General features: G+C 39.8%; 1 protein-coding gene across 8 annotated transcripts in view; it reads left to right on the forward strand.

Annotated features, from left to right (window-relative positions):
* DNAJC6 (DnaJ heat shock protein family (Hsp40) member C6) overlaps positions 1–12,514 on the forward strand; it is a 131,332-nt gene that overhangs the window by 93,778 nt on the left and 25,040 nt on the right. For all 8 annotated transcript variants that reach the window (XM_019731705.2, XM_019731704.2, XM_074334864.1 and 5 more), the window contains exons 5-9: positions 4,320–4,442; positions 8,921–9,054; positions 9,599–9,793; positions 10,684–10,801; positions 12,167–12,246. In XM_019731705.2, the coding sequence (XP_019587264.2) occupies positions 4,320–4,442; positions 8,921–9,054; positions 9,599–9,793; positions 10,684–10,801; positions 12,167–12,246 (650 nt within the window). The remainder of the gene's footprint in view (positions 1–4,319; positions 4,443–8,920; positions 9,055–9,598; positions 9,794–10,683; positions 10,802–12,166; positions 12,247–12,514) is intronic.

Below are 12,514 nucleotides of genomic sequence, written 5' to 3' on the forward strand. Positions count from 1 at the left end.
GACTCTTTCCAAACCACATGATCTTGTAGGATTTCTTCCTCTTTGGGAACAGCTTGATTTTTGGAAAATATATTATCGTCTTGGGGTCATGATTATATGAAAGTCAACCTTTTTCCCCCCTCTTCCTTCCAGAGTTCACCAAAGTCCCCATTATTTCTGGTGTGGTTTGTTGGTTGGTGAAGGGGTTGGCCATAGAGGAATGACCTTACAGCTTATGCGTCATCTTTCCCTCTGCCACCATGCCTCATTGTAAGGACAGGAAATGATTGGGTAGGAAAAGAAATTCCTGGCCTGAGAGCCAGAGGACCGTGGATCCCCATATTATAACTCTGCAGGCTTCAGTGAGTTGCTAAAGACATTTGGTAAAATACAGCCATCACAGGAAGCCCCACAAATGTAAGATGGAATGGGAGTAAATAGTTATCAGACAGCATGGTATCATAGAAAGTACACAAATCTTATTATTTTTATTGAGGTAAAATTTATAAAACATACACAAATTTTAAGCTTTAAAAAAAATTACCATAGGTTCCCATCTCAGCTGTTTGTCTTCCTGGTGAATAGGTGAAGTTACTTCACCTATTCAGAGACTCAGTTTTCTCCTGTATAAAGTGGGGATGACAATAGAATACCTATCTCACAAATACTTAGAACCTTTCTGTGTAGGTTTGCTTAAGGAATACATGTGATAGCAGTGTCTGGCCTAGAGTAAGCCTTCAGTGGATGGTAGCCATGATTAACATTGGTAATAATGAAATGCCACAATAAATGACTGACTGAAATACCCTTTCCCTCCAAGGTTCTTAGAACACTGGATATAACTCTGCCATATAGCACCTTTTGCTGCTCAACAAGTGGATGCGTATGCCATCTTATCTCGTGCTTGGGGCAATGGAGACATGAAAATCGAATAGTATCCAGCCCGGGTGCTGTTTTGGTCTCTTTCCCCCCTGGGTGATATCATGGCAGCCCTGTGATCCATATGGCATTCTCTGATGCTCTGCAGCTCCAGGAGGTGTTCAAAGGGACTAGAGATGGCAGAGTGAAGTGTCACATGCCTTAAGACTTTGCTTATTGCATGAAGCTGTGAATCCTAGAAAGCTAAAACCAACCACCAACCCGAAACAAAACAACCAGTTTTCAGTGACTGAATTCCTTTTGAAAATGTTTTGGGTTTAATTATGACTTAATGTTTTTTCCCCTTTGGAAAGAGCACATACTTTAAAAAAATTGAAATTGTATGTTTGCTTAATGATGTATAATTATATGTGAAGTAAATATGTAATTATGGAGCACTTTCAATTAATATTATTTACTTGATTGATTTAATGATTCTGGACCTTTTTAGCCTGTTGTGCTAAGAACAGTTTAGCCAACTTTTAGCTGAGGCTTAGTATAGACATTGCCACTTAGTGTTTGTATGGGTGACGTACAGTTTCTAAAAGGTTTAAAAATACAACCTGGCAAAACAAATTTCCAACACTTTTACATGGTTGTGATCTCAAACAACAAAATTGATTCGCCTGTTTTTTTCCCCCTTAAGATATTGCATATGTAGACAAATTTCATTACAAGAAAAGATTGCCAAGTGAGGGTCATTCGTTCACTCAGTAAATACCTACCATGCACCTGCCATTTAATTAGCACATGCACACTGGATTTGGGTCACAAAAATGAATTAAGTTATGGTCTCTCTTCTCATGGAGCTGAATGTCTAGATGGGAGACAGACATAAACAGTTAATTTGAATACAGCTTGACAGTAAGCTTGCACTTACTGTGTTTACGTTGTGCTACTTAACTCTCACAACAATTTTGTAATGTCTATTTTCACTTTACACACAAGAGAACTGAGGCTTGGAGAGGTTAGTAGCTTTCCTAAGGTTAATAAGGTAGTAAGTGGTAAAGCCAAGGTGAAAACCCAGCCTATGGTCTTACCCATGTTGCTCTACTGATAAAAGCTGTAATAAATGAAAATGAACAAGGATACGGGTACAAAGATGACCACGTTGATGAAACATTTCTGCCTGTGGATGTGAGAGAAACTGTCAGAGATAAGAGAGCACTTGACCTTAGGTTTGGAAGGATGAATAGGGATTTACCAGGGAAGAGAAAACATTGCAAACAGGAAGCAGCTTGTACAGATGTACATTTTGCAATTCCTCTAATGGTAAAATTTATCTTCCCCATTTTTGTTATTATTATTTTAAAAAATCAGTATATCATCTCCATTCTTTGAGAATACATCAAAGGAGAATCTATCTGGGGGTAAAGAATGGGCCAGAAACAGACCTGAATGATGTTAGGTAAAAGGGACAATCTGTTACGGAGTTAGAATTGACAGAGGCCCAGTACTGGAACACCCTGGATTATTTGGTAGCTGTGTCAAGCATTTCAACTAGTTTGTTTAATAAACTACATCTGTCATTCCCAAAGATAAAGGAAAATGGGTGTCCTGAAAGGTCCCCTGCCACTACCCCACAATCATCTTGTAAAAAAAGAGTTATAAATTAACCAAAAAAAAAAAAAAGGGCTTTCTTGGCAGCCCCAGAGAGAGAAATGCCACGTGTTTGCTTTCAGATGTCAGCTCTACAGAGACCATACATAATTTCCCATTTGTATTTTGACTGGTTGTTATTTGACCAGAAAAGGGCAAACCAAACAGATTGCTCCTACTTCCTTTTCCCCATTGTTAAATGTTAGGAATTTGGGTTTTCTTAGGCCAGTGATGTTGGTGTTGCAGAGCACTTTCTGCTGACACCATTGACATAAAACCGATTTTTTCTCCAGAGTTCCCTACATCAACAAATGGCATCTGCTCCCTTTCTTTTATCCAGCCATTCCAGCTCGAAACCTGGAGTCAGCCTTGATTCTTTCTCTCCTTTCTCTCTCTCAGATACACCCCTCCACACTCACTCACTGCCACCATGTGATCAATCATCTAGTCTTGTGTAGGTATTCCACTCCCCTCTATTTCGTGAATCTCTCAAATCGTTTTGTACGCCACTGCTACTAAGTCTGAGCCGCCATCATCCGTTACATAGACTCCTCAGCTGCCTCCTGACTGGTTTCCATGACTACTCTCATGTCATCCACCATCCATACTGGATCTTGAGATGGCTTTGGAAATGGAGATCTGAGGGTTGCTCTTTTTCTTAAATACTTCTCCCAGCTCTTAACAAGGCCTTGTATAATCTGACCCTTCAGACTTGGCTCTCACCATAGAGTTTCGTTCATTTTTTTTTCCAAACATTTTTGGCATTGGCAGTTACCTGATTATAATAATAATAATAATAATAATAATAATAATAACAACTAACGTTTATTGATCACTTTGTGTGTGTCAGATCCTGAGCTAAGTCCTTGAAATACATTCTCATGTAGTACAACCCTGTCGTGTGGGTATCATTAACCACGTTTTATGAAGAAAGGCTTAAAGAGGTCACAAAGTTTGCCCAGGTCTAAGCTTCTCTTATTGTTTATTAGTTAAATTAGTGAGTATCTAATCAATGAGGGCTCATGCCTCATATTTTGAGGCAAATGATCATCTCAACTAGTAGACTGTTATAGCACAATGATTTATATTCAGAAGACCAGGTTGCAATGCTGGTACAGTTTTCTTATCTACAAAATGGGGGCCATATTAATACCTGTCTTATATGATTGTTACACAGATCAGAGCTGAACAGAATTCTTGGAGGATAGTTTATGCTACATAATCTATTTAATGAATATGTGATGTGTATTGAATGAAAATCCTGAAGGTTGACCCCATGGAATTGTGGGTATCATCATTAGGATAGAAAGAAATAAGGACCGTGAACAAGCTTGGACTCACTCTTCAGCATTTTTCGTGTTATCATGAGAGCTGGGATAAAATTAGGAGTAGTGCAGAATTTATAAGATAAACCTATAATTAAACATCTAGTAGGCAGTTCAAAACATCTTGTACTTACTAGAAATTAAATTTGCGCAGTGATAGTATTATAGTCATTGAGGTTTATCTGAGGGGCAATTATTGCTCATTGAAAGAAAATTTAGTGGAACCTCACAGAAAAAGAAATCCAAATACATGGTCTAGTTGGATTTAAACTATATTTCAAAATATGTTTTCATACCTTAACTGAAACGGAATTTTTTAATTAAAAAATTACTGGATGAAACAACTCTTCTTTCTATGGTGGGCTTCTGTTCTCAGACCTTCCTGGCTATGTTAAAAGAGGATACAGTATTACTTCCAGAAGCAGTGGTTTGGTGGGATACCTGGTTATGGAGAGGAAGTCCTAGGGGAACTCATTTTCTTTTCCTGTGTCCCCTTAGGTCTCAGAATGCAGCTGGCCCATTAGGCAGGCCCCCAGTCTGCACAACCTCTTTGCTGTGTGTCGGAATATGTACAACTGGCTACTACAGAACCCCAAAAACGTCTGTGTTGTCCACTGCTTGGTGAGTAACTTGTTGTCTTTGTGGTGGTTTGGTGTAGTTTGGTCAACGATAGCTGGCTCTACACAGACTGATGAACAGGTAACATTTACGTTGAATTATAATTTATTGAGCTCCTTCTTAGGAATTAGGTGATCTGAGGGATATAAAAATGAGAGATGACCTTAATATTCTTGTCTTAAAATTTGAGTACTAGTGGGAGAGGCAGATATGTACACAACACACATCATACAGGGCCTCCGCAATGTGCTTAGTATTATAAAAGAGGTAGAAACAAGAGCTGTGGTTGCACAGGTGAAAATACCATTGACTTGTGTGTGAATAAAGTTGACATAAACACATATATTTATTTTTCCTTTTAAAAAAATATATTGTTTGTTTTTCAATTACAGTTTACATACCACATTATATTAGTTTCAGGTGTTCCACATAGTGATTAGACGTTTGTATGACTTATATAGTGATAACCTCAATGGGTCTAGTACCCACCTGACACCATACATTGTTACTACAGTATTATTGACTATATTCCCTATGCTTTCCTTACTTTTTGTGTTTGAATAAAAATGAAATAAAAAGACACCTATGCCCTTGTAAGCAGTCACATAGATTGACTGTATTTTATAGCAATTCCCAGTGGGACTGATGGCTTTTCTGACCACTGACTTCATAGAGCCCCTTTCCCTAGCCCTCCTCAGGAGGCCTTTTACCTACTGTTGAAAACTCAACTTCTGACCAAAAGAGACACCAATAATGGATATCCCTTGTAACAAGTATTCTCCTCTCACATGGGTCTTCAAGTTAAGTGACCTAACCAACCTTAATCCTCCACCATCTGACTGGCTCTCTTCTTTCAGTTCTATTGGGATAGGATTTGAGCCATCAAAAATGGATGTGAAAATAAAGATGTGAAACAACGAAAAAAAAAAAAAAAAAAAGGAAAGAAAACTCAACTTCCAGTAAAATCTTTCTGCCCCTTTTGAGTATTTGCACAATATGGACTTTCCACTGTATATCTAAATGCCTCCTGTGGCATTTTATACACTCTATCATCATACTGGTGATCTGCCTGTTTCCCACTAGACTATGAGCATCTTGGGGGCAAGGACTGAGTCTTTTGTCACTTTTGCACCCCAGGTGTGAAAGATTTGAATACGTGATTGACAACATGAAAAAATAACACACAAGTGGAATCTGAGCATAAACACTGGAAATAGTCATTGCTTCTATAAACTTCATGGGATATATATTTTTTCACTATGATCTTGATGATTTCCCTCCACCCCACACTGCCCCCTTCTTGAGAGCCAGTTGGCTAAGAAGGAAGAAAGCAGAAGAACCTGTTTTCTTCTTTCCACTTCACATCCCTAAACTCCTGGCAACAAAGGAAGAACAGCTGGTGTTCCTAGGAGTTGAATATTAAAGGCCAAAAAGTTTTCCTGTCTGAGGCGTAGCAGATTGTGCAATGGGGCAGGTTGCCATTAGGGACTTAGCCGTCTTTAGGCACCTTAGTGATTTTCTTTTCACGCGAGAACTTTCTAAAAGTTCAGAGAGCCCGGTCTGACGACTTTGTAAGGGAAGACGGTTCACAAGAGACGAGAGGCTTTCTGTTCTAACGATGCAATCCTGAAGACGAAAAACCCAATGAAGAAGAGAGAAGAGGCAGACAAGATACTATGACTCCTTAGGCTGCTCTTGAAGCTCCTGAAAAAGGACATTCATGAGTTGGAAAAGACTGCAGCAAGGCTTTGGGAAGTAGAATGGAAGCTGGAGGTGGGAATTTTTGTTTTTAACCTATCCACACTACTATTATCAAAAATAATAAGCATATACTGGACTTTTAATAAAAAAATTTAAAAGACTTACAGATAAAAGGGGGGGGGGGGGGGACACATAGCCAAGCACCATGAGCCTGTTAAAAGAGTGTCAAGAGGGCTAAAACCTAAAAAGAATTAAGTTCAGAAAAATGTCTTTAAAAAAAAAAAGTGTCCTTGGAATAAGGAAGACCACAAATGCTTGAGGCACACAGTATAATCTTAACTCCTTTTACTCTGATCCTTTATCAGGAGGAACAAATGTCAAAGCTAGAAAGAGAAGAACAATGATAACTAAGACAAAGCTGATAGGTGGCGAGATAGTAAAAGAGCCTCACAGTACTTAACAAAATAATCCACTCTCTAGCTTTAAATTATGTGACAGAATGCCGAAAGCACTAGGAAAAGCAGTTACAGATTCATTATGTCATATGAGGAAACTGGAAGAAGAGGTGCCAGGCAAGCGGAGAGAGATTTTTTGTTTTCCCCCCAAAAGACGGAGGAGGTTGATCCTGGAAAGTTACAGGCTGGTGAGCCTGATGGCAGTTCAGGCGAAATTCCCATAAATTTTTGCACAGATGATTTTCAGCTCTTACCAAAAACCCTAAAATTGTTTCATTATGAACATACATATCAAACCAACTGAACATTTTGCAACAAGACTAATAGAGTTAGTAGAGATAATTTATTGGATTTCTGCAAGATATTTCCGAGTTTCTTATAATCAAGGTAGAGAAACTTGAGCTAGATTGTTAACACATTTAGTCAAATTGTGGCTGAATATCTGCTCCTAACGGTAGGTGATTAATACATCAGCAGCCTCCCAAGGTTGCATTTGCTTCATCTTTTTATTAACAACTTTGATAAAGACGTGGCGATCAAGCTTATTCATTTTCTTAGACTGGGAGGGTCACATTAATGAATTTGGACTTTTAAAAAGTTTTTTCAGGTTGGTCAGTGAACAGAAGCTAACAATATAAAATTAAACATAGGATGAATGTACAGTCTTGAATTCTGGTTCTAAATGATTAAATATATTTGTCCATTAGCTTAACACATCATATGAAAAAGAACTAGGGGTTTTAGTGGATAGAAAGTTCAATCAGGGTTTATGGTGTGACTTAGCCTGCATTTAAACTAGCTTAGCCTAGGGTTATGTTAATAAAAACACAGTATCCCAACTAGGGAAGATAATATTTCCTTTCTAGTTTGATCAGAACACGTCATATCTTGCATTTCACATCTGGGCAGCACATTTAAGATTGTTGTTTTAAAACTGCAGTCTTGTTCAGAACAAGTGCACCAAATTATGATGTCTCTTAAAATGGAATATCAAATGAGGAAGAATTGAAGGGACTATGTATTAGCAGAGTTCTCCAGAGAAACAGAGCCAATGGGATATGTAGAGAGCAATATTGAGAGGAGAATTATTATAGGAATTGGCTCACGTGGTTGTGGAGGATGAAAAATCCCACAGTCTGCCCTTGGCAAGCTGGAGATCCAAAAAAGCCAGTGATATAATTTAGTCTATCTGAAGCCCTCACAACCAAGGGGGCCACTGGTGTTAAGTCCAACGGTCTGAAGGCCCCAAATCCAAGAGTTCCAGTGTCTGAGGGCAAGAGAAGTTAGATGTCCCAGCTCAAGAAGAGAGAGAGGATTTGCCCTTCCTTTGCTTTTTTGTTCTATTTAGGCCCTCAACAGATTGGACGGTGCCCCCCTCCCTCAGCCCTCTTTGAGGAAGACTGATCTCTTTACTCAGTCTACGGACTCAAATGCTGATCTCTTCCAGAAACACCCTGACAGACACACTCAGAAATAATGTTTTGCCAGCTATCTGGGCATCCTTTAGCCCAATCAAGTTGACGCAAAATCAGCCATCACAGATTGGGTGTGTTTTTAACCAGGAATATAAAAGTGTTGATGGAAAGGAAAGGTGTTCAGATATGTGAGGGCTGTCAGAGGGGGAAAGGAGTACATTTTCTTTTGGTCCTCACAGAAGGAAGAATGAGAATCGTTGAGTTGACACAGACTTCAACTCAACATATTCACTATAAGAAAGAACTTTGTAAACTGGACTGGGCTACTTCAAGTAGCAGTAAGCTCCTTGTCACTTAAAATGTTCTAGAAGAGGTTGGGTCACCATCTATCAGGAATGTTATTACATGTATTCATCTATTGAATAAGGTTGAATCAGGCGAAGCTTCTTTTATATGATTTTATATGACTCTAGGAATAAATTTTGTGGGAAATATATTCCAAAAAGCAGTATTTATCTAACCTGTGAACTCTACCTGCAGCCCTAATCCAACCTCCACTGTTAGCTCTGATGCCGCAGGTCCAAAGTTACTTTGAAGACTAGATTAGTTTTCAGTAAATATATGCAAATCAAATTTATATTGCTGGGTTTCTTAGATTAGTAGAGAGTCAATTTCACCTTAAGAATCAGTCTTGCCTTTCTGCTTTGTGATTTAAATAGCTGGAACAGATTTTGATTTTCAAGTAAATAATTTTGAACTGACACACATGCCCAGTCACAAGGGTTTCTCTCCTCTCTCCCCACCCCACCCCCAACCCTTCTCTTTTAATGGCAAGTACAGCTATTCTTAGTGGTGAGTGGGTAATTGAATGGGCCATGTTTATGACAAGTTTATGCATTTTCTTTGGCAGGATGGACGAGCAGCATCGTCAATTCTGGTTGGTGCTATGTTCATTTTTTGTAATCTCTACTCTACTCCTGGTCCAGCTGTTCGGTTATTATATGCAAAGCGACCAGGAATTGGACTTTCGCCATCCCATAGGAGGTAAAGTAAGCTAGGTGCAGGGGTGGGCACAGACATGGTCTAATTGGTATCATGTACTTAAAAAAAAAGAAAAAAAAAAACAAAACCCTTTTAGGATAATTGACTTATTATCTTCTCTTTAGTCAGAATCTCTTCCTTTCTCTTAATTAAATTGTATCTCCTTACCTTTTTGGATTAAAAGAAGTGCTTGTGATGATAACATTCTAGAATTTTTCCAATGCCAGCCTTTAACTATACATTTAATCTGCTAGATCGAATAGGACTAGATGTTCAAAACTGACCTTGTATAAAGCTCCTACAAGCTTTTTCATTTAATAAATACCCTTTTATCAGTTCTTTGGGGGAAGCACAGCAGGGTCATATTAGATAAAAGCTTTTCTAAATTTCTGGCTGCATGCTCTTGCTAGTTCATGTTTAAGAAATTAACACAGTAAAGCTTTACTGTAAGTTAAATTACAAAGACAAACTTCATAGTAAAGCTCGATTGCTTGCTTCTTTCTTCTGGTGTGGTGGGCGCCAATAAAATGAGAATCTTTTGTTTTAGATACCTGGGCTATATGTGTGACCTCCTAGCCGACAAACCCTACCGCCCTCACTTCAAGCCTCTCACCATTAAGTCGATCACTGTCAGTCCAGTCCCTTTTTTTAACAAACAGAGAAATGGATGTCGCCCTTACTGTGATGTACTGATCGGAGAAACCAAAATATATACAACCTGTGCAGATTTTGAACGAATGAAGTAAGTCATGATAGTTTTCTTCGCTTCTTCTTGTGAATGGCTCAATTCTTCTGTAAGTCGGATTGTATTCTTCCTGTTAGGACTGCATCATTGTGAAATGCCTGATATTAAAAACAAAAGTGTTTAACATAGGTGGTAATCGTAAAAAAGCACAACTGCATCAAGGGACACCGTAGCCGCTTTCAAATGGTGATACAAGCTGAGGGACTAACATGAGCTGTAATGAGGGTTAACACAGTGATGTGGAAAAAAAAAAAAGGCAGTGGTGTGGGACAGAGGATCTGGACGTTTAAGAAGAGGATGACCTTGAGAGCTGGTGAGGATAATGGATGAATGCAGTTTCTAGGTGAGCAGCTAGGTAGATGGTGATGTAATTAAAGAAGTTATAGAATCTATAGGAAAGAGCAGGTGCTAGTGGGAGGTGATAGGGGTTGTGGAGAGAAGGGAGAGTGGATGATAACAGGAAATGAAATGAGTTTAGAATAGACTGAATTTGAGGACTGGTATCCAATACCCTCATAGAGCATTTCTTTGTTGGTTTCATCCTGATCTCAGTTGAACTTTTTGTTCCCTCTTTCTTTGCTTTTACTATTAATTTCAAGTTAGGGAAAGGCAGGTACATCAGGGTATGATGTATTTGAAGAAGAGATCTGCAAAATAGGGATAGGCGACTGATTTATCTGGAAGTCCGGATGGGATGGAGAGAGAGGCCCTGGCACCAGACCAACGCCATCCCATGGCAGAACCAGTTGGCACTGGCTGTGCTCCTCCTGACTTTGCTCAAGATAGAAAATGGTTCTTGGGTCCAGGCCTGGGCCAGCAGGTCCCTTCACCTGTGCAATTGTACCAAATTGGACTCTGTTTATGTATGTTTTTGTCTCTGTTTGAAGAGAATACCGTGTCCAAGATGGGAAAATCTTCATTCCCTTGAGCATCACTGTGCAAGGAGATGTGGTTGTTTCCATGTATCACTTGAGGTCAACCATTGGGAGCCGGCTACAGGCCAAGGTATGGTTTCAGGAAGAATCATGGCGTAAGCTCCTCTGAACCTGCAATAGGAGTATTTCAGTCTTTCCTCTTCATCACTTTGGGTTTGAGTGACTTGTGGTTTTAGAATCAGATGGAGCCTTTAAAGACGGCTTATGCCCATCTTCCTCATTTTACAGGGGAGGAAACTGAGACTCAGCAAGTTTGTAACTTGCCCAGATGACTTTGCCGGAAGGTGGCAGCTCTAGAACTTCTGGCAAATCTTGCTCTTTAGAAGCTTGTACCTTTTTTATACCGTCCCATTTGGATCAGCATGAGCGGATATTTCTACTAAGGCTGTGGGATTAAGTAATTACAGTTTTTCAATTTTTTTCCTGTGATAAAAGTAACATAACATAAAAGTCACCCTTTTAAAATGGACAGTGCAGTTGTTTTTAGTATTTTCAAAAGGGTGCGCAACCATCAGCACTATCTAATGTCAGAACGTTTTAATTACCTCCAAAGGAAACCCTCTGTCCATTAGCAGTCACCGCCTATTCCCCCGCCGCCATCCCCTAGGCAATCACTAATCTACTTTCTACCTCTATGGATTTACTGATTTTGGACACTTCATATAAATGCAGTCATCCCATAAGTGGTCTTTTGTGACTGGCTTTTTTCACCTAACCGTGTTGTTTTTGAGGTTCTCCCACGTTGCAGCATGTAACAGCACTTGATTCCTTCATATGGCCAAATGATACTCCGTTGTGTGGATACACCACCTTTTAATCTCTTCATTAGTTGATGGACATTTGGGTCATTGCCACTTTTGGGATATTACAAATAATTCCATAAGTAATTGTATTTTAATTCATCAAATATTTGCCAAGTGCCTACTCTGTGCCAGTCATTGCGTAGGTGTGTAGGATTGACAAGAATGAGACTGTACTTGCCTGTAAGGAGCGCAGCCTCGCGTGGGAAGTTCACACATCTACAGCGGTTCCACTGCCCTATTAGAAGTGGGAAGAGATGCTATAATGGGGGCGGTTTCTTTTAGCCGGTGGTGGCTCAGAATGCTACAGAGAGGATATGACCTGTCATGGTGGGCCATGAAGGATGAGGTCGTCAGGTTGGAGCAGGGGCATTGCAGATAGAAGGAATGGAATGAGCCAAAGCATGGCCGTGTGCAAGAACATGGGACCTTCGCAGATGAGGAAATGGCAAGAGTTCCTGGAGAGGAGAGTCTAGAATTGACGCTGTTCCACATGGAGAGGTCATTTAATATTGAAAGTAAACCAAGATTCAAAAGTAGAAACAGTTGGTGGTGCTTGGCTCGCCAAAATATAATCTTGATCCGATTTCCTTCTCCCTGATTGATGTTAATGTGCTTCTCTCATGTATTTTTAGGTGACCAACACGCAGATATTCCAGCTTCAGTTTCATACTGGATTCATACCATTGGAAACAACAGTTTTAAAGTTTACCAAGTGAGTGGTGCTGGGGCCGAAACCCCTTGTCAATCGAAGCGCAGTGAAACGCTGGGAGCCAGTTGCTCAGGGCTTGTTGGTGCTGTGCTGCGGCACCGCTGAATGTGCTGCAGGACTGCTGAGTGTTGCCTAACAACACAGAGGCTGGTGGCATTTTACAACTTGTGGAGGTGCCTATGGTTTGTCCTGAACACATGGTTCAATGGACTTCAAATCAAAAGGCCTGAAAGTCCACGTGAGGGGACAACAGGGAACAAACTATTAATAC

Source organism: Rhinolophus sinicus, linkage group LG06 (assembly GCF_036562045.2).
Source record: "Rhinolophus sinicus isolate RSC01 linkage group LG06, ASM3656204v1, whole genome shotgun sequence".
NCBI classification, from domain to species: Eukaryota; Metazoa; Chordata; class Mammalia; order Chiroptera; family Rhinolophidae; genus Rhinolophus; species Rhinolophus sinicus.